Genomic DNA, 26,276 nt, shown 5'->3' with positions numbered 1-26,276 from the left:
GGTACGTGTCCACATGTATGTGGGTGTCCACACATGTGTGGGTGCGTGTCCGCACGTGTGTGGGTGCGTGTACACGCGTGTGGGTGCGTGTCCACACGTGTGTGTGTGGGTGCATGTGGGAGGCAAGGGCAGGGGGCAGGGGGTCCCGGGGCTCACCTGTGGCAGTGCAGCAGCCCCAGCGTGGCCAGCAGCAGCAGGAGCAGCGCCCCCAGGCAGGCGGCGGCCACCGTGCCGCTCCCGGGCTTCCAGGGCCGGGCGCTGCGCAGGTCCACCAGGTTCACGAACTCGCACCTGGGCCCGGAGAAGCCCACGAGGCACCTGCGGGGAGACACGGGTCAGGGCCGTGGCCCAGCGCCCAGGGCTGTTTGCGGCCCCGCCGGACGTCTTTTAGAGATCCGGTTTCTCGAGCACCCTCCCGGGAGTCCCAGGCCCAGAGCTGCAGGGGCGGGTGGTCAGGGCGCGGGGCCGGGGAGGCTCCCGCTGGACGCCAGCCCCGAGGGCGAGCAGCGGCCGGCAGAGCCACGAGGTGCTGAAAGGAAGAGAACGGTAATAGCGGGTGAGTGTGGAGTCGGGCGGGCAGCTGGCAGGCAGCGGGAGAAGGCGGCCGTGCGGATGGCCAGGAGAAGGCGGCCGTGCGGATGGCCAGGAGAAGGCGGCCGTGCGGATGGCCAGGAGAAGGCGGCCGTGCGGATGGCCAGGAGAAGGCGGCCGTGCGGATGGCCAGGAGAAGGCGGCCGTGCGGATGGCCAGGAGAAGGCGGCCGTGCGGATGGCCAGGAGAAGGCGGCCGTGCGGATGGCCAGGAGAAGGCGGCCGTGCGGATGGCCAGGAGAAGGTGGCCGAGGCCGACAGCCGGGCCTGAGCACGCGCCCCCCAGGGAGGAGGCGCAGAGGGAATGATGATCTCTAACAGCCCCTTGGAGCAGCAGGGCCTGACCAGGGGGGACGGGACACAGTTTCTTGTTTCTTCTTTGGAAAATCACCCAAGAGAAGGTGCCCACGCTGAGGGGCCGGGAGGGAGGAAGGGAGGGGGAGGCATCTCCCAGCGGCCGTGGCTTGGGGGGGTCCCGCAGCCCCATCCAGAGGGTCTCGCCCGGAGGCATGAGCAGAGGCTGCCACCTAGTGGCCGGCATCGGACTGGAAGGAGACACAAAACCATCGTCCTCACCGACATGGGCCTTTGCTTTCACTGCCTGCATGGGGCGCCCAGACAGGAGGAGTGCGGAGGGTAGCTGGACTCTGTCTGAGCCGCACCGGGCGGTGGTGCCAGGGCTTGAACCCCAGCGTCCTACATTGCACCCTGCCCTCTGATCTCACTCCCCACAACTGGACTCCAGAAGAGAGGAAAACGCGTACAAGGGAGCACTTAGCATTAGCTGAGAACGTGCCGGCCATCTAGTCCCACGCACTCTCCCTAAAGTTCTGGTGTTCTGGGCGGGCAAACACGGCCTCTCCTGCAAGCGCACACAGAACAGAACCGTCCCCCGGGACGAGCCAGTAGGGCACCCCTTCCCCCTTGGGGGGGGCGGGTCTGAGTATTTCAGTCTCCTCCCGAGCATCGAGAAAACTGTTAGTGTGCCGGAGACCAGCTGTGGGGGACCCTGGGGCTCTCAGGCTCTGCTGCTCCCCGGGGCTGTCTCTGAAAGGAGAGCTTGTGCGGAGGTGCCCAGTGGCCCGGGTTCGATGCCCAGCTCTGCAGTTTCCCCAGCACCGGGTCTGGGGCACCCCCTGGGCCAGCTGGGTGTGGCCCCAAAGCAAAGGAACAGAAAGAGTGCCGGGCTGTGAGGGCGGGTGCGGGCCTGGGCTGCGGGGGCCCCGGCTTGGATCCCGGCTCCTCACGACCCCCCAAGTACAGCCACGGTGGTCCTGGAGCCCCCCGGCAGATCTGGGCTAAGTGCCACCAGCAGTGGGCCCTGGTCCCCCGAACACCTCTGGGAGATCTCTCCCAAATGAAGAAAAGCGGAGAGAGAGACAGACTGGCCGGTGAGGCGTTTGCTCCGCACAGCTCACCAGGGTGTCTGTGAGCACAGAGCCAGGAGCAGCCCCTCAGCAAGGTGCCCGGGAGAGAAGCCGCGTTGCCACCGCCCGCCCGTACGATCTCCAGCTCGAGACCCACGGAATTTAGACGTCATTTCTTCTGGAGAATTAGATCCATGGAAACCCCCGCAGGCAGACCCTCTCCGATGCGGGGGATGCGGGGGACGCGGGGGGGCCGGGGCCTACCTGCACGCGGCCTTTCCGAGCCCCTCGAAGTACATGCACTGGCCCCCGTGCAGGCAGTAGTCCTTGTACAGCTCGGGGCAGTCCTGGTGGAACGTCCGCACCACGAGCTGGCCGCCCTCCCTGTCACGGGGCGGCGGGGTCGAGCCTACGGGAAGCAGGAACGCCCGTCGCTGTCACCTCCGGGCTGCCGCCAGGGGCTTCCTGCCCACCCGCCCGTTCTGAGTGGGCCACTCCAGGCGGTGCTCGGGCCCCCGGGAATCAGCTGGGGCGTCTCTGCACCCCCCCCCGGCCGCTCCCCCCGCCCCCCACCAATGCGCTGGCCGGGCTGCGGGAACGAATCTCTGCCAGGGGCCAAGGCGCAGTTCGGGCGGCCCGAGAAACAATGGTCCGTGTCTGGCCACGAGGGGAACCTTCAGGAGCGGTTCCGCCGTGGTTCCCCACGCTGTTCCTGATGCCGCAGCACGGCTGGCTTCGGCCGGGCCTCACGGCCGCGTGGCTCCTGTGGTTTTTATTTTCATGGGGTTTGTGTCAGGCCACGACCGTAGTGCTGGGGGTCGCTGCGGGCTGTGCTCAGGGGACACTGTGGGGTCAGGGGTGGACCCGGGTCTCCTTCCCACAGAGCCTGTGCCCAGTCTGCAGAGCTCTCCCCGGAGCCCTCCGCCGGCCTCAGAGACCCCCCAATATAGTTTATCGCCCCCAGAGTCCTCGGGGTCTCCAAAACTGCCCCCACACAATGCTTTCTTGGGAAAATGATTTTACGTTGGGGGCCGTCCTCCAAGATTAAAACTCCTTGGACAGGGGCTGGAGTGATAGCACAGTGGGTAGGGCGTTTGCCTTGCATGCGGCTGACCCGGGTTCGAATCCCAGCATCCCATATGGTCCCCTGAGCAGCGCCAGGGGTAATTCCTGAGTGCAGAGCCTGGAGTAACCCCTGAGCATTGCCAGGTGTGTCCCAAAAAGCAAATAAATAAATAAATAAATAAAACTCCATGGACAGGAAGGAAGCATCTCTGGGACCCCCAGAGGGGGGCCATCCCTTTAACTGAGGGGCTCACGGCTGCCTCAGGGAGGTCTGGGTGTTTGCTGTAAGTCACAGGCCCAGCAAGACCCGGCTTTTTAGGAGAGCTGATCATTTGCCAAAACTACCCACTTTTAGGAAAAAAAATATATATATGGGAGAGCTGAGCAAAGGCAAAACTTCCCCGAGGATGTTTCTGCACGCCAAGGGGTGGGGGGGTGGGGGGTGCAGCCAGCTCCCCTCTGGGCTCTGGGGCCCGGAAGCTCCTGCCAGGGCAGAGGGAAGCAGCTGCTGGCGCTATTCAGGTGACCATTAATGGTTAAAAGGAACCCCCCCCCCCCCCCGCAATGCTTCTCCAGGTAAGGGAATTGTGACTTCCAGGGGCACGTGGGGGGGTCATACTTGGCAGGGTACAGAGCCCCCCGCCCCCCACAGTGCTCGGGGAACCGTCTGGGGCTCGGGAAGGTGAGGCAGGCACCTCACCTGTTGTGCCCTCCGGCCCCAGGAGACAGGGAGGTCACCCTCGTTCAGGAATCCTTGGCAGTGAAGGGACAGAGGGACCCGCCAGGGCCCAGGGCCCCCCTTCTCCCGGAGCGCCCCCGCAGCCCCAGAAAGCAGCGTGCCCGCAGCGCCAGACACCCAAGTTCCACCTCTCTCTGGGGCGGGCGGTAGAAAGGGGCCGTTACCAGCTGCCTCGGGACGAAGGGGACCTGGGCCGCTTGTGACTCCGGAGCTCGGCATCGGGAAAGCCAGCCTGGGGGCAGCGCCTGGTGACGGCCGCGCCTGGGACTCACCGGGACAGCTCTGGCCAGGTGCGCACAGGCAGCGGTAGCCCCCTTCCGTGTTGGCACAGGTGGCGTTCTCCCCGCAGGCGTGTGTGCCCAGCTGGCACTCGTCGAGATCTGCCAGCCAAGCAGAGCGGGTTGGGGAGGGGAGGAGAGCGGGTCAGAGGGGCAGAGCCCGGGGCCAGCCGGGAGCGCTTTCAGGCCTGTTCTCCACGTGTCCCTGGGCCGGGCGGGGTTAGGACAGGAAGCCACAGCACGCCCGGCTCCGGGCGACGTCCTCTTTGCCCCTTGAAACAAGGATCTCTATGGACGGAGGGATTGGGAGTCACGAGACTTGGGGGCTGTTGTTTGTTTGTTTGGGGGCCACATCCAGCAGTGCTCAGGGCTGACTCCTGGCTCGGTGCTCAGGGCCCCTCTGGGTGGGGCTCTGGGGGCTGTACGGGTGCTCAGGGTGGGGCAGAATTAGCTGCATGCCAGGGAAGCGCCCTCCCCACTGGACTCTAGCCCACAGAGCTGTGAACGGTGTGAGTGACCGCCTTCCTGTACAAAACTGTGTAAATTCCAACCTGCCCCCCTGCCCCAGGGCGCCCCCCCAGGCCCTGGGCCCCTCCGTCTCCGCCCTCCACAGGTCAGCTGTCCTCTCCCCCCAACCGTGCTGCCTCGGGTGCCTTGTCGCTCCCCTGCAGGTGTCTCTAAGTCCCACCCGGGGGGAGCCCACCCTGTGTCGGTCCCTCTGGCTGGCGGCCCTCAGCACGCTGTCCCCGAGCTCCCCCATGCTGCCTCATTGTCCTTTTGTCCGTTATTGGAGCTGCAGCGTGAGCAAACAGACCCTCCGCCCGGGCTCCTGCCCGCACAGACCCCGGCGTTCTGGCACCTCGCTCAGTGCACCTGGCTGCCGGCGGCTCTTGGCCTCCCGACTCACCCCTTCCCGCTTCCCCGAGTCCCCCCTCTGACACCGAGGCTGCTGCCTCTCCTTGGTGTCAGGAGGATGGCGAGGACACGGGACAAGGGACTCTCTCCCCAGCCCTCTGCGGCTAAGGTACTCACCCTGCGTGCAGCTGATGCCCGACAAAGCCAGGATTAACCAATGCCCACCCCCCCACCACCTTATCAAGAAATACAGGGGCTGGAAAGATGGTGCAGGGGTTAAGGCCTTGCATGTGACCAACCAGGTTCCAGCCTCAACACTGCATAGCATACAGGGTCCCCTGAGCCCCACCAAGGGTGACCTCGAGCACAGCTTGGTGTGGCCCACACCTTCAACTCCTACTCCCCCCCAAATATGTCTATGTCTATGTCTATGTATGGACTGGAGCGATAGCACAGCAGGTAGGGCATTTGCCTTGCACGTGGCCGACCCAGTTTCGATTCCTCCATCCCTCTCGGAGAGCCCAGCAAGCTACCGAGTATCCCGCCCACACAGCAGAGCCTGGCAAGCTCCCAATGGCATCAAAAACAGTAACAAGTCTCACAATGGAGACGTTACTGGTGCCCGCTCGAGCAAATCGATGAACAATGGGACGACAGTGCTATGACAGTGCATGCATATGTATATGTGTTTGTATATATGTGTGTGTGTATGTGTATACAACACATGGAAATTAAAGCTAGGACCGCTGTGTGGCCAGCAGCTCGTGCCCGGGGTGTGTGCAAAGAGAGAAGCCCCTGATCATCTCAGCCACGACAGGTGAGCGGGGACAGTGCCCGGCAGCACCCAGCAGTTGTGAGCAGGGCAAGCGCCATGGGGTAGAGACCCGGGACCCGCCCTACGCCCAGTTTAAAGTACCAGCCGCACCACCTGGGGGAGCTGAACTGGCCGGCGGGAGGCCGGGAGGGGTCCTGGGCAGTGCCCGAGGGCCGGGGGCAGCAGGGCACCAGCTCCGTGGCTGGTTCCTCACGGGGAAGCCTGAGCCGCCCACAGTGGCCAGCAGCTCCTCCGGGGCTCGGCCTCACTCTCAAAACCCCAGGAGTTTCCTGTGTGTGCATGCATGTGTGCACACGTCTGTCAACGTGTGTGTGTCTGTGTGTGCGTGCACATGTCTGTGTCTGTGTGTGTCTGTGCGCACATACATGTCTGTGTGTGTTTGCACACATGTCTCTGTGTGTGTGCACATGTCTGTCTATGTGTGTGTGTCTGTGTGTGCGTGCACATGTCTGTGTATATGTGTGTCTGTGTGCGTATGCATATCTGTGTGTTTGCACACGTGTCTCTCTGTGTGTGCACATGTCTGTATGTGTGTGTTTGCACACCTATCTGTGTGTGCCTGCACATGTCTCTGTGTGTGTGTCTGTGTGTGCACATGTCTGTGTGTGTTTGCACACATGTCTGTGTGTGTGCCTGCACATGTCTCTGTGTGTGTGTCAGTGTGTGCACATGTCTGTGTGTGTGTTTGCACACGTGTCTCTGTGTGTGTGCCTGCACATGTCTGTGTGTATGTGCCCGCATGTGTGTGCATAGGGTGCCGGGGATTCAGCTGGGGTTCACTGCGTGCAAGGCAAATTCCCGACCCACGCTTCACCTCCCCACCAGGATTGGGGCCTCCAGGGAAGAGGGAGAGGCCCTGCCTCCCCTGGCGCCCGCACTCGCACCTGCGCACCCCCTCTCACCCTGGCCGCCCCGCTGGCTGCCGGCGGAGGTGGGCCTGAGCCTGCGGGGAGGACAGCGCGCAGACCGAGGGCACGGCTGCTGTTGAGGCTGAGCGCCCGGCTTGGGGCTCGGGGACGAAACCTGGCCCCTCCGCGTGCGAGCTTGGGCCCTGCCCACTGGGCCATCCGCCCGGCCCCTGCCATCTGGTGTTGATTCAGCCAGTGCCCTCCGCCTTACTCAGCCCTTCCAGCCCCACGATCTTCGGTCGGGAGACCCTGAGGCAGGGTGATCAGAACGACCGCTGCTGGCCCCCTACTCTCCAGCCCTGCGAGGCGGGGCCTTCGCGCTTACCCAGACAGAGTTCGCCGTCCCCAGCAAAGCCCTGCAGACAGCGGCACGTGGCGTTCTCGCACTGCGCGTTGGGCCCGCATCCCCGGGGGCCGCAGTCCTCCTGCCCTGCAGGCGCAGGAAATCATTGTCCACCCTCAGGGGAGAAGACACGCGCGAAGGTCCTGGGTTCGAGGAGACACCCTGCGCTTCCCTTCCCGGCTCTGGGCAGTGTCTGGCGAAAAGCACTCTGCTGGCCTCCGGGGAAGGCCCCTCCCGGCACGGGCTCCGTCTACACCCGCTCTGTGGGAGCTGATGGCTTTGGAAAGCGTTTGCCGATGTGAATTGTTAGGGGTAAATGGAGTCCAATTCCAAACGGTTTATGGCCTCTTGGGGTGAACAGTTGGAGAATTCCCAGCCATTTTGACTGGGGGTCCATATATTCTTGCCCCCCAAAGACACATCCCACCAGCTTCACAAAGGTCAAGGGGAACCAGGCATAAAAATAAAAATTTATGGTCAATCTGCGGCCGTCATGTTTCAGACATAAGAGCATCTGTCCATCCCTGCGCGCTTACGGCCGGGATTTCTGCCGTGGCTCGCAAAGCCTCGAGGTGCTTTTACCAAGTCTCGAAGGGAAGCGTGCAACTCGATGCGGGAAAGGGTCACTGCATTTCAGACTCCACTGGAGCTCGCACCAGGGCCCCGGGGCAGGCTGAGAGCCGGCACAGCGCCTCTGCCCCCTTCAGAGATTTACGTGCAAACTCCCTCCAACACCTCTCCGCGTCTGAGGGCTCTCACCCACCGAAACTGCACCGAAACTGCCAGCGGTCACCGCCCGCCCCCCGTAAGCCTCTCGTCTGCATGAAAAGGCCCGAGAAGCCCCGAACGCGGCCCTAACACCCAGGCAGTCGGGGTGGGAGGGACGCTAGCAACAGGAGCCGGGGACCGTGGGAAGGCAGACCCGGCTCTGCTCTCCGGGGCGGGGGGCGTCTCTGGTGGGGACCCGGGCCTTGGGAGTGAGCCTGGCCATCTCCTGTCACTCAGCTCTCTGCAGCTGGACGCCTGGATGTTTCTGGAAGCCTGGCGCGCCCCACGTCACGAGACCGCTGAGTCTGCACGGCTGAGGCCTCCAGTGACCCGAGACCTCTTAAATCACTCTCAGGCTTAGCGTGAGTTAGACTCTGACTCGGGATTTATCTGGTAACCCGCAGCCCTCGAGGCAGCTGTGCCTAATGGAAAGGCAAGACTCTATAGTGTGTGTGTGTGTGTGAGTGTGTGTGTGAGTGTGCGAGTGTGAATGTGTATGTGAGTGTGTGTATGTGAGTGTGTGTGAGTGCACGCATGTGTGTGAGTGTGCAAGTGTGAATGTGTATGTAAGTGTGTGTATGTGAGTGTGTGTATGTGAGTGTGTGTATGTGAGTATGTGTGAGTGCACGCATGTGTGTGTGAGTGTGCAAGTGTGAATGTGTATGTAAGTGTGTGTATGTGAGTGTGTGTATGTGAGTGTGTGTGAGTGCACGCAATTGTGTGAGTATGTGTGAGTGTGTATGTGAGTCTGTGAGTGCACGCGATTGTGTGAGTGTGTATGTGAGTGTGTGTATGTGAGTGTGTGAGTGCACGCGATTGTGTGAGTGTGTGTGAGTGTGTATGTGAGTGTGTGAGTGCACGCGATTGTGTGAGTGTGTATGTGAGTGTGAGTGTGTATGTGAGTGTGTGTGAGTGCACGCGCGTGTGTGTGTGTGTGAGTGTGTATGTGAGTGTGTGTATGTGAGTGTGTGTATCTGTGTGTGTGGGGGGGGTCCTCCTGTGACTGCTCGGGGGACAGGCCTGCATGTCGCTCACCTTCATCCCTGAAACAGGTCGCAGGTTTTTGTCCTTCCCTCTTTGCAGGACTGTTGGAGTTGGGGCACGGGGTGGGGCGAGGGGGGAGGAACACGTGATTCTGGTGCGTGTGGTGCCGGGATCAAACCCAGAACCCCAACATGTGCAGATGCGCTTATCACGGACTCATACCCCTGGCCTGAATAAGGGCCTTTGTTTGTTTTAAGAATGACAAGGGCCAGAGTGAGTAGTCCCGGGGTTTGGGCACTTGCCCCGCACGTGGCCGCCCCGGCTCTGAGCACTGCTCAGTGTGGCCCCAGAAACAAAGCGAAACACAGAAGGACAAAACAGTCGTCTACATCCACAGGGCTGGAGCGACAGCACAGCGGGGAGGGCGTTTTCCTTGCACGCATCCGACCTGGGTTCGATTCCCAGCATCCCATATGCCCGAGCACCGGCAGGAGTAATTCTTGAGTGCAGAGCCAGGAGTAACCCCTGTGCATCGCCGGGTGCGGCCCAAAAAGAAAAAAAAAAAGTCGCCTATGTCCACACAGGGTGAGCAGAGTCCAGGGGGCGGCGGAGTCCAGAGCCTGCGTCAGGATCCACCAGCCCCAGCGGCGGAGCCTTCTGCGTGCATGCAGAGTGCTCCCGGCAGAGTGCTCCCGGCCCCGGCCCCGCCCCGCTCAGGACCCCCGGGAACCTCGGGCTGCAAGAGCGTTGTCACCCCTGCCCGGGACAGTCGAGGCTGGGCACGGGGCAAGCACAGCTGGGCTGAAAGAGCCCGAGGGGACAGAAGCGGGAGTGGACGAAGTGTGTGAGCCGGCAGCCGGGACCTGGGTGGCCACCGCCTCGCGCTGTGTCCACCATTTTGGAAGGACTGACCAAGCCAGGCTCCTCATGGCCGGATTGTGCTGCCGAGTTAACCCCGAACCAGTCATGTGTGCCCGCGGGAACTTAAACCCCGTTGGCCCAAGATCTAGTGGGTCAGCGTGGACGGAAGTCCAGTCTTACTTTTGGGAGGAGTGGCCACGCCTGGCGGTGCTCGTGGCTTCCTCCTGGCTCAGGGATCACTCCGGTGGGGCTCGGTGGACTGACACATGTGGTGCCGGGGATCGAACCCAAGGGGGCCGGGTGCAAGGCAAGTGCCTTACCCACTGCACTATCTCTCTGGCCCCCTAGATACTTAATATTCTGTACTTAGGAGGCCAGTTCAACCCCCAGCAGCCCATCTGGTCCCCTGAGCCCGGCCAGAAGTGATCCCTGAGCGTGGAGCCTGGAGTAACCCTGAGCGGGGCCCCCAAGCGAACAGCAAAACAACAACCAAGAGATCTGGGTATCCCACACTCATCACCAGTGCATCCTTTAGCCCTTTGTGATGAACACACAACTTAGCAGAAGAGGGCGGGAGCACTTGCAGGGGGAGGACCTCCTGTGGCAGAAGAAGGCAACAATCTACATTCCCGCCCCAATTTCTAGCCTCCAGTCCCCGGAACGGAAGGGCAGTCGGGAGGAGCAAAGATCAGAACCTCGGCCTGGGGAGATCCTCGAAAGTGCTCCTGCCTCGCCCCTCGCTTGCACGTTAGATGTCCCCGAAGAAGGTGACGGGGGGAGAGACCGAGGGGGGAGGTCGCCCGGAGATGCCTGTGAGGGCCCGTCTGGCCCCCGGGGCAGGACTGAGCGTGCCGGGCACCGAGCCCTCGGGAAAGCTCTTTGCTCGTACCTGTACCTGACACGGTGATCTCCACCACGGGCACAGGCTGGGACCCCGTCACGTTGGCGTCAGGGCTCCCGCTGGGTGGGGCCTCTGAGGGCATCACTTTGGGACCTGAATCCGCGTCACCACCTAGCGGAGGAGGCAAAGGAACGACTGTCAGGCCATGAGGACAGCTTGATCCGGTTTATACTGAGGCTGCTCGTGGCCCATGAGTCCAGACTCGGCATTATCCGGAGGGGGGCGGGGGGACATAAGGACCCCCCTTTCACCCCATACCCTCCAGGCCATACTCAGCGCGCTTGATGGTGGGGGTGGGGAGCCAGCCGGGGGCACCCTGGAGTCTGCCGGGTACCGGCAGAAAAACAAGGGCAACGGGCACACAAGTGCAGGTGTCATTTCTTCCGTGTATTTTGGGGGGCCCCTGGGTATATTCCCAGAAATGGTATTGCAGTGTCATCGGGAAGCTCAATTTCTAGTTTTTAGGGAATGCCCGTATTGTTTCCCAAAAGGGCCGGACCAGCCGGCATTCCCACCAACAACGAAGCTGAGTCCCTTCTCCTCACATCTGCGCCAGCACTGCTTCTTCTTGCTCTCTTGGACGTGGGCCAGTCTGTGCCGTAAGGGGATAGCTCATTGTATCTAAATCTCCCCGATTAGTGATTAGGACTTTTATTTTTCTTTTTGGATCACACCCGGCGATGTTCAGGGGTTACTCCTGGCTCTGCACTCAGGAATTACTCCTGGTGGTGCTCGGGGACCATGAGGGATGCTGGGAATCGAACCCGGGTAGGTTGCATGCAAGGCAAACGCCCTCCCCGCTGTGCTATGGCTCCAGCCCCAGAGAGCATTTTTTTTCATGTGCCTTTTAATCATCTGAATTTCTTCATTGAGGACATTTCTGTTTATTTCTTCTCCCCATTTTTTGATGGACTTGAATGATTTTTCTTGTCAATTTCTACCAATGTCTTGTGTATCTTTGATATTAACCCCTCATCAGACGGGTATTGGGTGAATCATTTTTCCCATTCTGTGGGCTGTCTTTTCATCTTGGTCACTGTTTCTTTAGAGGTGCAGAAGCTTCTGAGTTTAATGGAGTCCCATTTGTTTATGTTTGTTTACACTTGCTTGGTCAGTGGTATTTCATCATTGAAGATGCTGTTAACTTCAATGTCATGAAGGGTTTTGCCTAGATTTTCTTCCATGCAACACTATTCACAATAGCCAGAATCTGGAAACAACCCGAGTGCCTGAGAACAGACGACTGGATAAAGAAACTAGGGTGCATCTACACAGTGGAATACTACGCAGCTGTTAGGAAAAATGAATTTATGAAATTTGCTAACAAATGAATGGACCGGGGGAGTGTCATGCTGAGTGAAATGAGTCAGAAAGAGAGGGACAGATACAGAATGGCTGCATCCATTTGTGGGACACAAAAAATAAATAGTATGCGACTATTATCCAAGGCCAGGGAAAACAGGGGCCAGGAGGATTGGTCAATGGTTGGAAGCTACCACAAGTGTCAGGGGTGGAGGGCAGTTAGGATAGAGAAGGGACCAGTATGACAATGATAGTTGGGAATGATCACTCTGAACGGAACTGAGTGTTGAAAGCCGGTAGAGGAATAGACATGGTAACCTGTCAGTATCTGTACTGCAAACCACGTGGGGGGTGGGGGAGGGAGACGGGACACGGGTGGTGGGAAATGTACACTGGTGGAGGGACGGGCATTACTGAAACCTGATCTCAAACAGCTCTGAAACTGTGTATTTCACAATGATTCAGTTAAAAATAAAATAAATAAGTTATAATACAAAATAGAAAACGAAGAAAAAGAAAAGCAACTTGTAGACCCGGGGAAGAGGCCGCCTGCAGGCGTGAGGCACACTCTGGGATGACAACACGAGTGTGTGGTCTCACACACAGCAGGTACGTGTGTGAGCACAACTCACATCACTGCAACAATAGACGACCAAGGAATGGAAGTGTGTGCGTGTGTGTGTATGAGCGAGTGTGTATGTGTGTGAGTATATGCACAAGTGTGTGTGTGCACGAGTGTGTGTGTATGTGTGAGTATGTATATGCACGAGTGTGTGTATGTGAATGTGTGTGGTGTGGGTGAGTGCAAATGTGTGTGTGCATGTGTGTGTGTGTATTGTGCCAGTGTGCGTGTGTGCACAAATGTATGTGTGCTAGTGTATGTGTGTGAGTCTGTGTGCGAGTGTGTGTGTATGTGTGTATGAGGAGAGACCTTCTTAAAAATTGTTTTAAAGGTGTAATTGGCAGGACACTGAGAGTACAACCAGCTCACGATGGCAGACAGTGGTCCCCAAAGGCAGGCCAGTGAGACCCTCCACCCCGCCTCCAGAGACACCCTTTAGCCTTTTTAACTTTAACTTAAGCCTGATTGGTTTTGTTTTGGGACACACCCAGCGATGCTCAGGGGTTGTTCCTGGCTCTGCACTCAGGAGTTACTCCTGGCAGTGCTCGGGGGACCCTATGGGATGCCGGGGATCAAACCCAGGGTTGCCAGCATGCTCTGCCCCCTAGCCTGTTGTTGTTGTTGTTGTTGTTGTTGTTGTTGTTGTTGTTGTTTAGGGCTTGGCGAGACCGTCCCTGGCTGAGGCGCCTGAGCTCCCCTTACCTGCCGGGTGCCCCTTCGCAGGCTGACCCCTCTTGCCGTCTGGGGTTCTCTCGGAGCCTTCCGGGCACGAGCACTGGGCAGCTCCAGACCCCTCTCTGCAAAGCTGCTCACAGCGGCCGTTGGGCTGGACACAGGGGTCGGCTCCTGTGGGGGAGGTTCCCGGCTGGGTGCGGGTCCCCGCATCTCTGAGCTGCAGCCCTGCTGGCCCCCTGGGCCCCTGGCTGTCCCGAGGGGCAGGTGGTCTGACTTCCGGCAGAGACCACCACCCCCGCGGGTCTTTAGACGGTGCCCGCCCTGCTCGGCGCACGCCGGGACGCGGCCCTGTGCACGCCAAGCTCCTGCGAGGCCCCGGGCGCTTCTCCTCGCCCACCTGCCCCGGCAGCAACAAAACTAAGTCGAAAGAAGCTGCCAGCAGCCCCCGACGCCGCCTTGGGACCACGCAGCGGGTCATTGGTTCTGAGGAGCAGAGGCGAGCTGGAGGCGCGAAGGCCACCTGTGCCGCCAGAGTGACTCCGAACCTCAGGAAACCCTAACACCTCCCGCCCAGAGACGGGAGAGGGACCGAGTGCCCCCCCCGCCTCCCCCCACAACACTGAGTGCCCGCCGCCGTCCTGCCCGGGTACCTGGCTTTGCCAGCGGGTGCACCACGACCAGGGCCGAGGGTCTCTGCATGCCGGCCCGCAGCCACACCCGCTGGCCACCGGTCCTCTTGTCCATCCTGCTGAGCGAGGGCCGCGCCCAGTCCGACACCCACAGAAGGTCCTCGAACACGGCTACGGCAAACGGGCGCCCTGCGGGTGGTCCAGAGCCGTGAGGAAGGTTCCCCAAGGTGGGGGCGGGTCCCCCCCAGCCCTCGATCTCACGGGACGCAGTTCCTGAATGGCGCGACCAGCCAGGCAGCGCCCCCACCCGTCCCAGCCCCGGGACACGGCGCCTCGTCTTGCACCAGGAGCCTGGGGGAGGCTCGAGCTCCAGACGTGGGCACGGACACCCGGAATTTGGAGCCCCGGGGCACAGCGGGCCGAGGAGATGACACCGCCCCGGGCCGGGGAGGCAGGCGAGTTCTGTGTATTCCTTGGGACTGTGCATACACAGCTGTGCTCAGGGCTCAGGATCATTCACTCGGGGGTTGGACCCGGGTTAGGTGCAAGTGTGGAGACTCGACCCGCACCCACAGCTCCCCCGGCCAGTGTTGGCCCCTGCGCTGGCCTCCCTCCTCTGACCGAAGGCCGTCTCCTCCTCGGGGCCCCACGCCCCCAGTCATCGACCACAGCCGGCCAGGAGCATTTTTGCCTCTGGGCCTTGGTGCCAAGTTAAAACCCATAAAAGCAGTGAGATTTGATCGTTGTATGACTGACACTCAATCATGAAAGCTTTGCAACTGAACCTCAAGGTGATTAAAGGCAAAGAAAAGAAAAGAAAAGAAAAGAAAAGAAAAGAAAAGAAAAGAAAAGAAGAGAAAAGAGAAGAAAAGAAAAAAAGAAGAGAAAAGAAAAGAGAAGAGAAGAGAAAAGAAAACAAAAGAAAAGAAGAGAAGAGAAAAGAAAAGAAAACGAAAGGAAAGGAAAGGAAAGAAAAGGAAAGGAAAGGAAAGGAAAGGAAAGGAAAGGAAAGGAAAGGAAAGGAAAGGAAAGGAAAGGAAAGGAAAGGAAAGGAAAGGAAAGGAAAGGAAAGGAAAGGAAAGGAAAGGAAAGGAAAGAAAGAAATGGAGGCAGCAAGAGACTATGAAAGGCAGAACAAACAGACAACACCCCCCCAATAAATAAAGCAGTGAGGGAATTTATTGTTGGTTGCTGGTTGGGTCACACCTGGCGATGTGAGGGCTTGCTCCTAGCTCTGCACTCAGAGATCCCTCCTGGCAGTGCTCGGGGAACCATGTGGGATGCCGAGGATAGAGCCTGGGTCAGCCACATGCAAGGCCAGTGCCCTGCCCGCTGTCCTAACGCTCCAGGCCGGAGTCTGAATATTCCTGATGGAGTTGCCACCGTCCCCTGAGCGAATGGCCCAGTCCTGTGGCTTACACTCGCACTGAAGTAGAGTCACACTGGTCAAACTACCACTCGGTGGCCCGATCCCTGTTCTACTTTTTTTTTTTTTTGCTTTTTGGGTCACACCTGGCAATGCACAGGGGTCATTCCTGGCTCATGCACTCAGGAATTACCCCTGGCGGTACTCAGGGGACCATATGGGATGCTGGGATTCGAACCTGGGTCAGCCGCGTGCAAGGCAAACGCCCTACCCGCTGGGCTATCACTCCAGCCCCGACTGTTCTACTTTCTGTTCCCACAGGCTTCCCTTCCTGAGAGGGCACGGAAGTGATCCCCACAATATTTACCCTCATCTGTGTTCTCTTGCTCAGCAGAATCCCCTACATTCGCCTGCTGTGTAACGTGGGGCAGAATTAGCCATTAAAAAAAATTTTTTTTTCAATAAAAGGGCCCACGCTAGGGGCCAAAGTGATAGTCCAGCGGGTAGGGCATTTGCCTTGCACACGGCCGACCCAGGTTCAAGCCTCTGCATCCCATATGGTCCCCTGATGCCTGAGTGCATAGCCAGGAGTCAGTCCTGAGCATCGCCGGTGTGACCACCCCCCAAAAAAAGAGAAAGCTGAAAGAGCCCACCCTAGACATCCTCCTCATCGGTATTTTGTTTCTATAAGAGCTGGAACTGTCTTTACATGAAAGGAATTCCTTCCATCTTTGCCTTAACACACCACCCATGTGTACCAGCAGGTGGCGCTGTGACGATGGAACCGGTTCTGGCCTTGAACCTTGAAGGAGAACTTGCATGGGCCACAGACCAGCGACACACAGCACCCACGGAAGGGTCTGGGGAGACAGCACCGTGGGCAAGGCGCTGCTGACCCCTGGCACCCCGTGTGGCTCCCTGAACCCTGCCAGACTGACCCCTGAGAGCACTGCCAGGCGCAGTGCGAAATGCCAAAAACCAAACAAAATATACGCCATGCCTTGGGGTTTGGACCAGGCACCTTTACATGTTGCTGAGAAAGTTTGGCTCGTGCCCCTTATACTTCATATATCAGAGCTCTAATTTTCATCTAGGGGAGATATATTATATATATTTTAGACATATATATTTTTTTTTTTTTGCTTTTTGGGTCACACCTAGCAATGCTCAGGGGTTACTCCTGGCTTTGCACTCAGGAATTGCTCCTGGCAGTGCTTGGGGGACCATATGGGATGCTGGGGATTGAACCGGGTTGGCCATGTGCAAGGCAAACACCCTACCCGCTGTGCTATCGCTCCGGCCCCATAATTTTTTTTTTTTTTGGTTTTTGGGTCACACACGGGCAGGCACAGGGGTTACTCCTGGATCAATTACTCAGGAATCACTCCTGGCAGTGCTCGGGGAACCATATGGGATGCTAGGAATCGAACCCGGGTCAGGCCGCGTGCAAGGCAAACGCCCTAACCGCTGTGCTATCGCTCCAGCCCCATATTTTATACATATTTTTTTTTATGATGTACACCTCCCCTACGCTGTGACTTCACCGGAACCCCAATTTCCATCCTGCCTTGGAGAGCTCATTCCACACCGCGACTCTTCCCCGCACTGGGATCATAAGACCCTAGAGGAGTCGGCCGGCCTGCCAGTCTGCCTGTCCTCTCAACACACTGACCACTAAGTTCTCAACGCTCAGCGGGGGTGAAGCAACCTCACCTACATCGTTCTGGGCCAGCGTCCGGCGTTTGGAACCATCCAGATTGGCCATCTCGATCACCGCCCGCTCCATGTCACACCAGTAGAGCGTGTCCGCTAGGTAGTCAATGGCTACGCCGCTGGGCCAGGCCAGACCGGAGCTGGCGACCACCCGCCGGTCAGTGCCTTGGAGGGAAGAACTCTCAATTCGGGGCTGCGTCCCCGTGTCGGTCCAGAATAACCGCCTGGAATCAGAAAAGGGGGGCCGCACGGAACGTGTGCGGGAAAAGCCACAGGAAATATGAACCACGTCAGGGTAAGCTAGAGTGAGGCGGGAAGGAGGGAGGCGGGAAGGGCGCATCGGTGGGAAGTGGATGGATCGTTTGCAAAGGCCGAAGACGAGATCTTTTTCAAGTAGAGGATCAGGGCAGGAGAAGATCAGTCTCCGTTGGGGCAAACCTCTTTCCTCCCGGGTGGAGGAACCCGGTGTGGTCTGAACCCACCCTGGGGTTTAACTGGTGATTCTGTCCCGTCACTGTGTGTGCCCCAAGGGCCTCACACTAGAGGCACACGCTCGACACCAGCACCTACCTGCCCCTGTGATTAAAAAAGGAGAATGCCCCAGAGAGAGAACCCAAACAGTCTCTGCTCGAGAAAGTGATGTCAGTTCTTTAAAAGAAAGCAATTGAATGTGTAATCAAGTTTCAGCTTCTTTCTTTTCTTTTCTTTCTTTTCTTTCTTTCTTTCTTTCTTTCTTTCTTTCTTTCTTTCTTTCTTTCTTTCTTTCTTTCTTTCTTTCTTTCTTTCTTTCTTTCTTCCTTTCTCTCTCTCTTTGTTTCTTTCTTTCTCTTCCCTTCTCTTTCTTTCTTTCTTTGTTTCTTTCTCTTCCCTTCTCTCTTTCTTTCTTTCTTTCTTTCTTTCTTTCTTTCTTTCTTTCTTTCTTTCTTTCTTTCTCTCTCTCTCTTTCTTTCTTTCTCTCTCTCTCTCTCTCTCTTTCTTCCTTTCTTTCAAGAAATTGAGGGGCCAGAGAGATGTTTCAAGGGGCTGGAGCACATGTGTGGGAGCATAGGGTTCTGTCCCCAGCACTGCTAAGAGAGAGAGAGGGAGGGAGAAAGAGAGAGGGAGGCAGAGGGAGGCAGAAAGGGCAGAAGGAAATTTGCTCAGATTGAAAGAACACCTAAACAATAAAATTTTTATGCAGGAACAGAAGCTCCAAAGCCACTGCGAGGATAAGGATGTTGGCTGGCCCGTTTCCTTGAATAAAGGCATCTTGGTTCCTCGTTCCAGTGACACCCAAGGCCTGAGACAGACTGGGCGTGTCAGCACACACAGGAACACATGCACACAACAGTATGCACACACACATACACACACACCCATGCACACACACATTTATGCACACACACATACACCCATGCACACACATATACATGCACAGACACATCCATGTACACACACATATATACCCATGCACACAAATCCATGTATACACACATATACACCCATGCACACACATATACACCCATGCACAAGCACATCCATGTACACACACATATATACCCATGCACACACCCATGCGTACACATCCATGTACACACACATATATACCCATGCACACACATCATGTATACACACATATACACCCATGCACACACACATGCACACACACATCCATATACACAAATACATATACACCCATGCATGCACCCATGTCCCTACACACACTCACACACACACACACACACACACACACACACACACACACACACGGCCTCAGGAGCAGGGCGTGTGATTCTCACGGACACCTACTTGGCCGCCGGGTGCACGGCGATCCCCAGGGGCTGGGTGACACCCGCCTTCAGGACGGTCTCGCGCTGGCTCCCGTTTAAGTCACTCCGTTCGATGCGGGCTTTCCTAGACGCGGGGGGAGAGGAGGCCCGGCTGCAGCCTGACGTCCCCTCACACGGCTCGAGCCGCGCCCTCACCTCACCCACCCCCGCTCGGCCGCCAGACCAGCTGCGGGACGGGCCCGGAGTGCCAGGCCTGCTCTCCTGCCCCTGGGCTCCCTCTTGCCCGCTCGGAGTGGCGGGAAGTGGCCGCAGAACAAGCACAGGGACAAAGAGCAGAGCTGCCTCGCCGTCTCACGCTCTACCCCCGAGATCCCCGTAGCGCCCCGACCTGACTCACTCCTCGAGGGTCCCCGGGGGTTCACACGCCCCCCACGTGCGCGTCCGTCTGTGCAGCCGGCAGAAACACCCCCGGGTGCCCAGAAAGCAGCGAGGGCCACGACACCAGCATGAGGGCCCAGCACCACACGGTCCCCAGAGCACGGCTGGGCTCGCCCCGAAGAGCAGACGGCACGACATCCACTCAGGCTCACCTGCACCCCCAGGGCCTCAAAGCTCTCCCCGGACGCCGGGAAAGAGGACGGCCCCCGCGCAGGGGTGTGGGGGGCACGAGGCTCACATGGGGGCGTCTGTGCCCACCCCGTCTCCCCTCCAGTGTATTGACAGGCACCCAGCAATCCCCCTGAGCTTACGGGGTGCGGGGGCAGAGCCAGCAGGGGTGCAGCCCCCCTCCACAGGGATGGAGGTCGCAGGAGGGGGCCGAGAGGGCTCTAAGATCAGTGCTCTGCACGCAGGAAGCTCGGGTTCGACCCCCGAAATGCCTGGGCCTTGCTCCCCAGCACGACCCTTGGAGAGCAGAGTTGGGAGCCCCCGAGCAACGCTGGGTGTGACTCCCCTACTCACACACACACTCACACACACACTCACACACACACTCACACACACTCACACACTCACACACACACTCACACACTCACACTCACACACCCCACTGTGGGGGACGGGGTGGGAACGGCCAGGGAACAGGAGTCATGTTTGCACGTGTGAGACCCTGGGTTCGAGCTTCTGCAGAGCCAAATCGACCCCGGGCGGAGCGAAGGCAGAGCCGCACCCTCTGTCCGTCCAGTAGAGCTTACGGCCCAGCCAGTCCACCGCGAGGCCCTCGGGCGCCCCCGCGTCTTCCTCGATGAGCCTCTCTCGCCGGGACCCGTCCAGGTCGGCCCTTTCGATCCCACCGGGGGTGGCGTGGGCAAAGTACATCTGCGGAGGAGAGACGGGAGCCCCGCCGCCCGTCACAACCCGACCCGGGCGGGGCAGGGCAGGGGCTGGAGCCTTCAGGGGGGCAGGACGGCAGAAACAGTCACGGGCCGCTCAGCTGCACCCCGGCTGCCTCCCAGATGGGTAAACTGAGGCAGGCGTGAGTCTCCTCCTGGGGAGAGGGGGCAGATGTCCCCGGCACCTGCGTGCAATGTCTATAAAGGCTCCGTGCCCTGTGCTCTGCTGTGACAGGCACTTCCGGTCCGGCCAAGGCCCGCTAGCCCTGCGGCTTCCGTGGCCTGTGGGCAGCCTTGACCTGCGGTGGACAGGGTGGACCCTGCTCAGGCACCCCCCGCCCACCCAAGGCAGCAGGATTCGGGCCAGGACGGGGGCGGGGGGCAGGAAAGCCCCTCCTGTGGGGCCGGGCCACGGCCTGAGCCCGTGTGGGAGGGCCGGCTGGCCCCTCGGGGCCGTGCGGGGCACCACGGGCACCTTGTTCTCCACGGGGTCGTAGTCCAGGGCCTGGACGGCGCCCATCTGCTGCCCGAGCACGCGGCTGTAGTCCGCTCCATCAAAACGCACGCGGCGGATGTCGTGAGCGTTGGTGAACAGCAGAAAGGGCGCGGGGCCTGAAACCGGTGTGTTCATTGGCTGGTTGGTGGCTTTGCGGCCAAACCTGGCTGTGCCCGGGGCTTCCTCCTGGCAGTGCTCGGGGGACCCTGTGGGGTGGTGGGAACCGAACCCCACTGGGCCGCGCTCAAGGCAAGCGCCCTCTCTGTTCTGCTGAGGCCCCCAAAACCAGTTTCTAACATGGCTGCCCTTGGGCTAGGCCTGGAGAGGGGCAGGGAGCCGGGTGGGTGCACGAGCCCCCCCCACCCGACTCCCCGTGAGGCGACTGCGTTCCATCAATAGCGACTTGAGGCACTTGGGACTCTTCCGTGCCCTGGTCCTCTCTTCCTTCCTGGCCCCGTGTTTGCTCAGGCTCCCGCAGCACAGCGTGGGTCAGGGCTGGCAGAAGACTCTTCTTCCAGGAAGTCTGCCTGGGCCTGGCGCTCTCGCGTCCCACCCCCCTCCCTCGCCCTCCCCTCACCTGAGGCCACGCAGTGCTTTCCGTCCTGGTGGAGGTCGTAGCCGGGGAAGCAGCCACATCGCCAGGCGCCGGGGCCGTGCTGGAGGCAGAGGTGACTGCACCCGCCGTGGTCAGGGGACGAGCAGCCTGGTGCCGAGTCATTCAGAGCCATGACCGCGTGTCCCCGGCACCAAGGCGTGCCAACGCTCTGTTGGTGGTTACCCACTTCCACCCCCCGGACCGCTGCAGTCCTGTTTATTCTCCACAGAGTAGGAGCAAAGGCCACTTGGGGCCATGTCCCCGTAGCCTGGCACTGCGCAGTAACCCTTCGAGTGCCCGTGATGCCTTTCGTCTGTCCTGCCCCTCCCCCCTCTCCCTCTCCCCGCCCCCTCCCTCCCTTTTCCCCTCCCTTGGCCTTTGGGCGCCTGCGTACAAACCATGCCCCCCAACCCAATAAACTGGCCCCTCACCTCCCCGCTTCTTTTTTAATTTCCTGAGATCCAAACTAGGGGTCCTGGGTGTTGGTTGGAATAAGAAATCTATTTTAGGGGGCTGGAGCGATAGCACAGCAGGTAGGGCATTTGCCTTGCACGCGGCCGACCCGGGTTCGAATCCCAGCATCCCATATGGTCCCCTGAGCACCGCCAGGAGTAATTCCTGAGTGCATGAGCCAGGAATAACCCTTGTGCATCGCCGGGTGTGACCCAAAAAGAAAAAAAAATAAATCTATTTGATGAGTTTGGCATCTGTTCTTACTCAAATAACAAATAACACTTTAAAAAAAAATCCTTGCTCACACTTTGGGGTCTCTAAACTTCTTTAGCTTTCTTTTTTTGTGGGGTTGGTTTGTTTTTGTTTGGAGGCCGCACCCGGTGATGCTCAGGGCTTCTTCCTGGCTCTGCACTCAGGGATCAGCCCTGTAAGTGCTCAGGAAAGCGTGTGGGATGCTGGGGACCGAGGCTGGGGGAGGGGGGGCTACGAGCAAGGCTGGCACCCTACCCACTGCTCTGTCGCACCAGCCCCAAACACACCACGCAAGACGCTGTGCTGCCCGTGGGAGCCGCCCAGCCCTCTCTCTGCTTCCGTGTCTTTGGAATGAAAGGGGAGGCGCCTCAGGAACTCGTCCCCTCCAGAGGAGGGCTGAGAGCCGGTGACGGTCACCACGGACGCTGTTCGGGGCACTGACACGGCCCACGGCCCTTCCCAGAGCGCTCGCTTCTTAGGCTGGAGCAATCGCAAGCGGGGAGGGCGTTTGCCTTGCACATGCCAGACCCAGCATCCCATGTGGTCCCCGAGCACCGCCAGGAGTGATCCCTGAGTGCAGAGCCGGGAGCAACCCCTGAGCATCGCCAGGTGTGCCCCCAAAAAACTAAAAAAAAAAAGTTTTCAATTAAAACATAGATGCTCTGCTTCCAGCCTCTACGCTGTGCTGTCAGACCCAAGCTGCGCCCCGGTCACAGAAACAGCTGCCATAAATATGAGCGGAAGAAAATCTCTTTGTCAATAAGCCCGATCTTTAGGTGCCAGTCAGAATGGAATTTTCATTTCTGCCCCAGACAAACAAGCCGAAAGGGCAAGTCAACTTACCGGAACAGGTTCTTCCGTCCGCCCCAAGCACGGAGCCCTCAGGACAGAAGCACGTGGGGCCCCGGGGCGTGAGGACACAGCCGTGGCTGCAGCCCCGCGCGCCTCGGGGGCAGGGCACAAAGCCTGATTGGAAGGAGAGAGGGGAGGGCGTGTTAGGCGAGTGGACACTCGGCCAGAGCAGCCGCTCGCCCAAGACTCAGCCAGCCCGGAAAGAGGGAGACAAACACAGCCACGAAGAAAACTTGCAAATCTAAAGGGAAAAATGAAGATTTCTGGTTTTAGAAATAATGGCTCTAATTTTAATCAATGAGTTAATTAATTCTTATGTTTTATATTTTGCGTCACACCCGGCGATGCTCAGGGGTTACTCCTGGCTCATGCACTCAGGAATCACCACTGGCAGTACTCGGGGGACCATATGGGATGCTGGGAATCAAACCTGAGTCAGCCGTGTGCAAGGCAAATGCCCTACCCGCTGTGCTATTGCTCCAGCCCCTCCAAATGCATCTTAAATGTGCGACAGTTAAGGCCTTGGCTAAGGAGCATAGAGGAGGCCCACAGGCTGGTTTGCATGTGGGAATCAGGTCTGACCCCCCACCCAGAGTCCCCCAGCACAGAGCCAGAGTCGCCCCCCAGGACACGGCCAGCTGTGCCTCCCCCCTTTCCCAAGAAAAAATCAACTGAGCATGGATGCAGGGATAGAGGTGGGAGAGCGGGTGTGGGGTCTGAGCACTGCGCCCTGGCCCAGACACGGACCCTCACGGAAGGGCCATCAGCCGCCCCAACTGCTGAGGGAGACTCCACCCCAACAAACTGGAAAAAGAACACGGGAGAAGAAAAGGAAAGCAGACAGAAAGTTCGTGCTAGAAAAGACTGTGGAGTGGGATAAAGACATTTTAATCCACCAAGCTTTAAAATGGCCATCTGCAGCACGATTTACAATAGCCAGCCAGAATCTGGAAAACACCCGAGTGCCCGAGAACAGACAACTGGTTAAAGAAACTTAGGTACAACAACACAGTGGAATACTATGCAGCTGTTAACAGAGATGAAATTTGAAATTTGCATATAAGTAGATCAACATGGAGAGTATCATGATAAGTGAAATGAGTCAGAAAGAGCGGGACAGACACAGAATGACTGCACTCATTTGTGGAATATAAAGTAACATAATAGGAGATCATTGCGATATCTAACAGCCTTGTTCTCCCTCTTGGAGAACCTGATAAGCTGCCAAGAGTCTATTGCCCGTTTGGGAGAGCCTTGCAAGCTCCCCCTGGTGTATTCATACCCCAAATACAGCAAAAGATACATACGTACCTCTCGGAGAGTCCAGCAAGCTACCAAAAGTATCCTGCCCACACGGCAGAGCCTGGCAAGCTACCCGTGGCCTATTCGATATGCCAAAAACAGTAACGACAGGTCTCATTCCCCTGACCCTGAAAGAGCCTCCAATCATTGGGAAAGATGAGTAAGGAGAGGCTGCTAACATCTCAGGGCTGAGTGTAACAGAGACGTTACTGGTGCTTGCTCGAGTAAATCGACAGAGGGATGATAGTGATACAGTGGTAACGGGAGACTGACACCTAAGGACAGTAGAAACAAGGGTCAAGAGGACTGCCCCACGGCTTGGAAGCCGATCTTGTGTGCTGGCGGGAAAGGCAGCTGGGAGGGAGAGAGGAGCACTAAGTAAATGATGCTCGGAGGGCTCGCTCGGGGTGGGAGATGCGTGCTGAAAGTAGACCGTGGACCAAACACGATGGCTGCTTGTTACCATATTGCAAACCATAACACCCAAAGGGGGAGAGAGAGAGTGAGAGGGAATGTGTCTGCCACAGAGGCGGGGGGCGGGTGGGAAGGGGGGTGGGGAGGGATACTGGGAACATTGGGGGTGGAGAATGGGCACTGGTGGAGGGGTGGGTACTTGAACATTGTTTGACTGGGACACATCGTGAAAGTTTGTAAGTCTGTAACTGCATCTCACCGTGCTTCATTAAAATCATAATAATTTTTTAATAAAATGGCCACCCGGTCAGTGGGAAAGAAGCAATGAGTAGTGATTTGTGCTGAGAGTTGCATCCCCATCTTATACCAAACCTCGAAGTAGACTCCACGGGAATAAGAGACTGACACGTAACGGTGTGCCAGCGAAGCCCTGGAGTCGCTCCTGACACTCCGAGGAGGTTCAAACCGTGCAGCGGGCAGCGCGGAGGCAGGCAAACCGCCCAGGGCCCCAGCACGGACACAGACAGGCCCGAGGGAGGCGGGGGGTTGGCTTTGCTGTTTGCTCCCGGGCACCACCCCGGGAGTGCTCACGGCTCGCTCCTGGAGGCGCTCAGGGGACCACCTGGGGTGCAGGAACTGGAACTGGGCTGTCACTCGCCCGGGAGCCGGGTGGTCTAAGGTGGTCCCTCGTGTGCTTGTCTCATCGCATGGACGACTTGGTGCCCAGCTCCGAGCAGGACCCTAACCCCGTCTCTGCTTAGCCACATGGCAGACGCAGTTAAGACACCGAGGGGATGGGCTGAGCCCGTCAGTCTCCATTTGAACTGGGAGTCTCCCCAGAAACTCCAACGCACTGCTGACCCTCCCAGGGAAACGCAGGGAGCGTTGAGGAGCAGGTGCTGTTACTCTGAGTGCAACTTCTCGTTAAACGGAATGAGAAATGATTGCGGGGCCGGAGCGGTCGTACAGCACGCAGGGTGCTTGCCTTGCACACGGCTGGCCCAGGTGTGATCCCCAGCATCCCACGGGGTCTGCCAAGCTCATCAGGAGGGACCCCCGAATGCAGAGCCAGGAGTAGGCCCTGAGCACTTTGGGGTGTAACCCCCCAACCAACCAAACAAACAAAATACTTTAAAAATATAAAAAGAAAGCCTGCTAGTGAGAAGCTGGAGAGACAGGACAGCGGTTAAGGGGCTTGATGAAGAAAGTTATCTTCATCAAGATTTCCCAATGAATAGTCTAGAACTGGTAGGAAATTTAAGCCATTTTATAGATTATACGTATCATGACTATGTCTTCTGCATGCTTGTCATTCAGAGAATCCGCCTCTCTCTATACAAACACACACACACACACACACACACACACACACACACACTCACACATCTCCCAGCTTAGTGGTTTTGATTCACTGCATCTGGACTAGAATTCAGTCATGCACTCGAGTTCTGAAGAGCAACAAATGTGAGTTCCCGGGCACCCTGCCGCCCAGCTGTCATTGGAGGGGGAGGTGGCCGCACCGTCCACACCCGTGTCCACTTACGCTGGCACTGTTTCCCGTCCGGCAGCAGCACGAACCCCGCAGGACACGTGCAGTGGTAGGAGCCGGGGGTGTTCTCGCAGCCCAGCGTGCAGCCGTGGCTCTGGAGGGCACACTCGTCAACGTCTACATGGCGACAACGACACCCACAGTGAGCGTGACGGGGAAACTGAGTCGTGCCGCGGCCGAGTCCCACGGCGCTGGGCAGGGTGTCAGGGTCACGGAAGCCCACGGTTCCTGCTCTCAAACAGCGTCCCGCCCCAGAACCTGCTTTGGGAAAAGTTTCTGGGAAAGACACGACCTTCCCAGGCAGGAAATCCAGGAGGCTCGTTTCGGGGTGTTTTGGGTTTGGGGCCATGCCCGACAGTGCTCAGGGCTCACTCCTGGCTCTGCACTCGGGGGTCACTCCTGGTGAGCTCGGGGGACCCCGTGGAGTGCTGGGGGTCGAACCCGGGTCGGCCACGTGCCAGG

At 58.5% G+C, this 26,276-nt stretch overlaps 1 protein-coding gene across 1 annotated transcript in view; it reads right to left on the bottom strand.

Moving 5' to 3' along the window:
- The window catches only part of EGF (epidermal growth factor), a 43,213-nt gene that overhangs the window by 4,441 nt on the left and 12,496 nt on the right, over positions 1-26,276 (bottom strand). Inside the window, exons 7-20 of the mRNA XM_055142765.1 lie at positions 25,809-25,931; positions 22,541-22,663; positions 20,975-21,100; positions 20,377-20,513; positions 19,739-19,887; positions 18,590-18,694; positions 16,802-17,025; positions 13,744-13,911; positions 13,121-13,264; positions 10,489-10,605; positions 6,963-7,067; positions 4,034-4,141; positions 2,222-2,366; positions 157-318 (exon numbers count right to left, since the gene is read on the bottom strand). Coding sequence (XP_054998740.1) covers positions 157-318; positions 2,222-2,366; positions 4,034-4,141; positions 6,963-7,067; positions 10,489-10,605; positions 13,121-13,264; positions 13,744-13,911; positions 16,802-17,025; positions 18,590-18,694; positions 19,739-19,887; positions 20,377-20,513; positions 20,975-21,100; positions 22,541-22,663; positions 25,809-25,931 — 1,936 coding nt within the window. The remainder of the gene's footprint in view (positions 1-156; positions 319-2,221; positions 2,367-4,033; positions 4,142-6,962; positions 7,068-10,488; positions 10,606-13,120; positions 13,265-13,743; positions 13,912-16,801; positions 17,026-18,589; positions 18,695-19,738; positions 19,888-20,376; positions 20,514-20,974; positions 21,101-22,540; positions 22,664-25,808; positions 25,932-26,276) is intronic.

This window comes from Sorex araneus, chromosome 6 (assembly GCF_027595985.1).
Source record: "Sorex araneus isolate mSorAra2 chromosome 6, mSorAra2.pri, whole genome shotgun sequence".
Taxonomy (NCBI): domain Eukaryota; kingdom Metazoa; phylum Chordata; class Mammalia; order Eulipotyphla; family Soricidae; genus Sorex; species Sorex araneus.
Note: the sequence above shows the minus strand (reverse complement) of the source record. Positions and strands in the feature narration are given on the sequence as shown.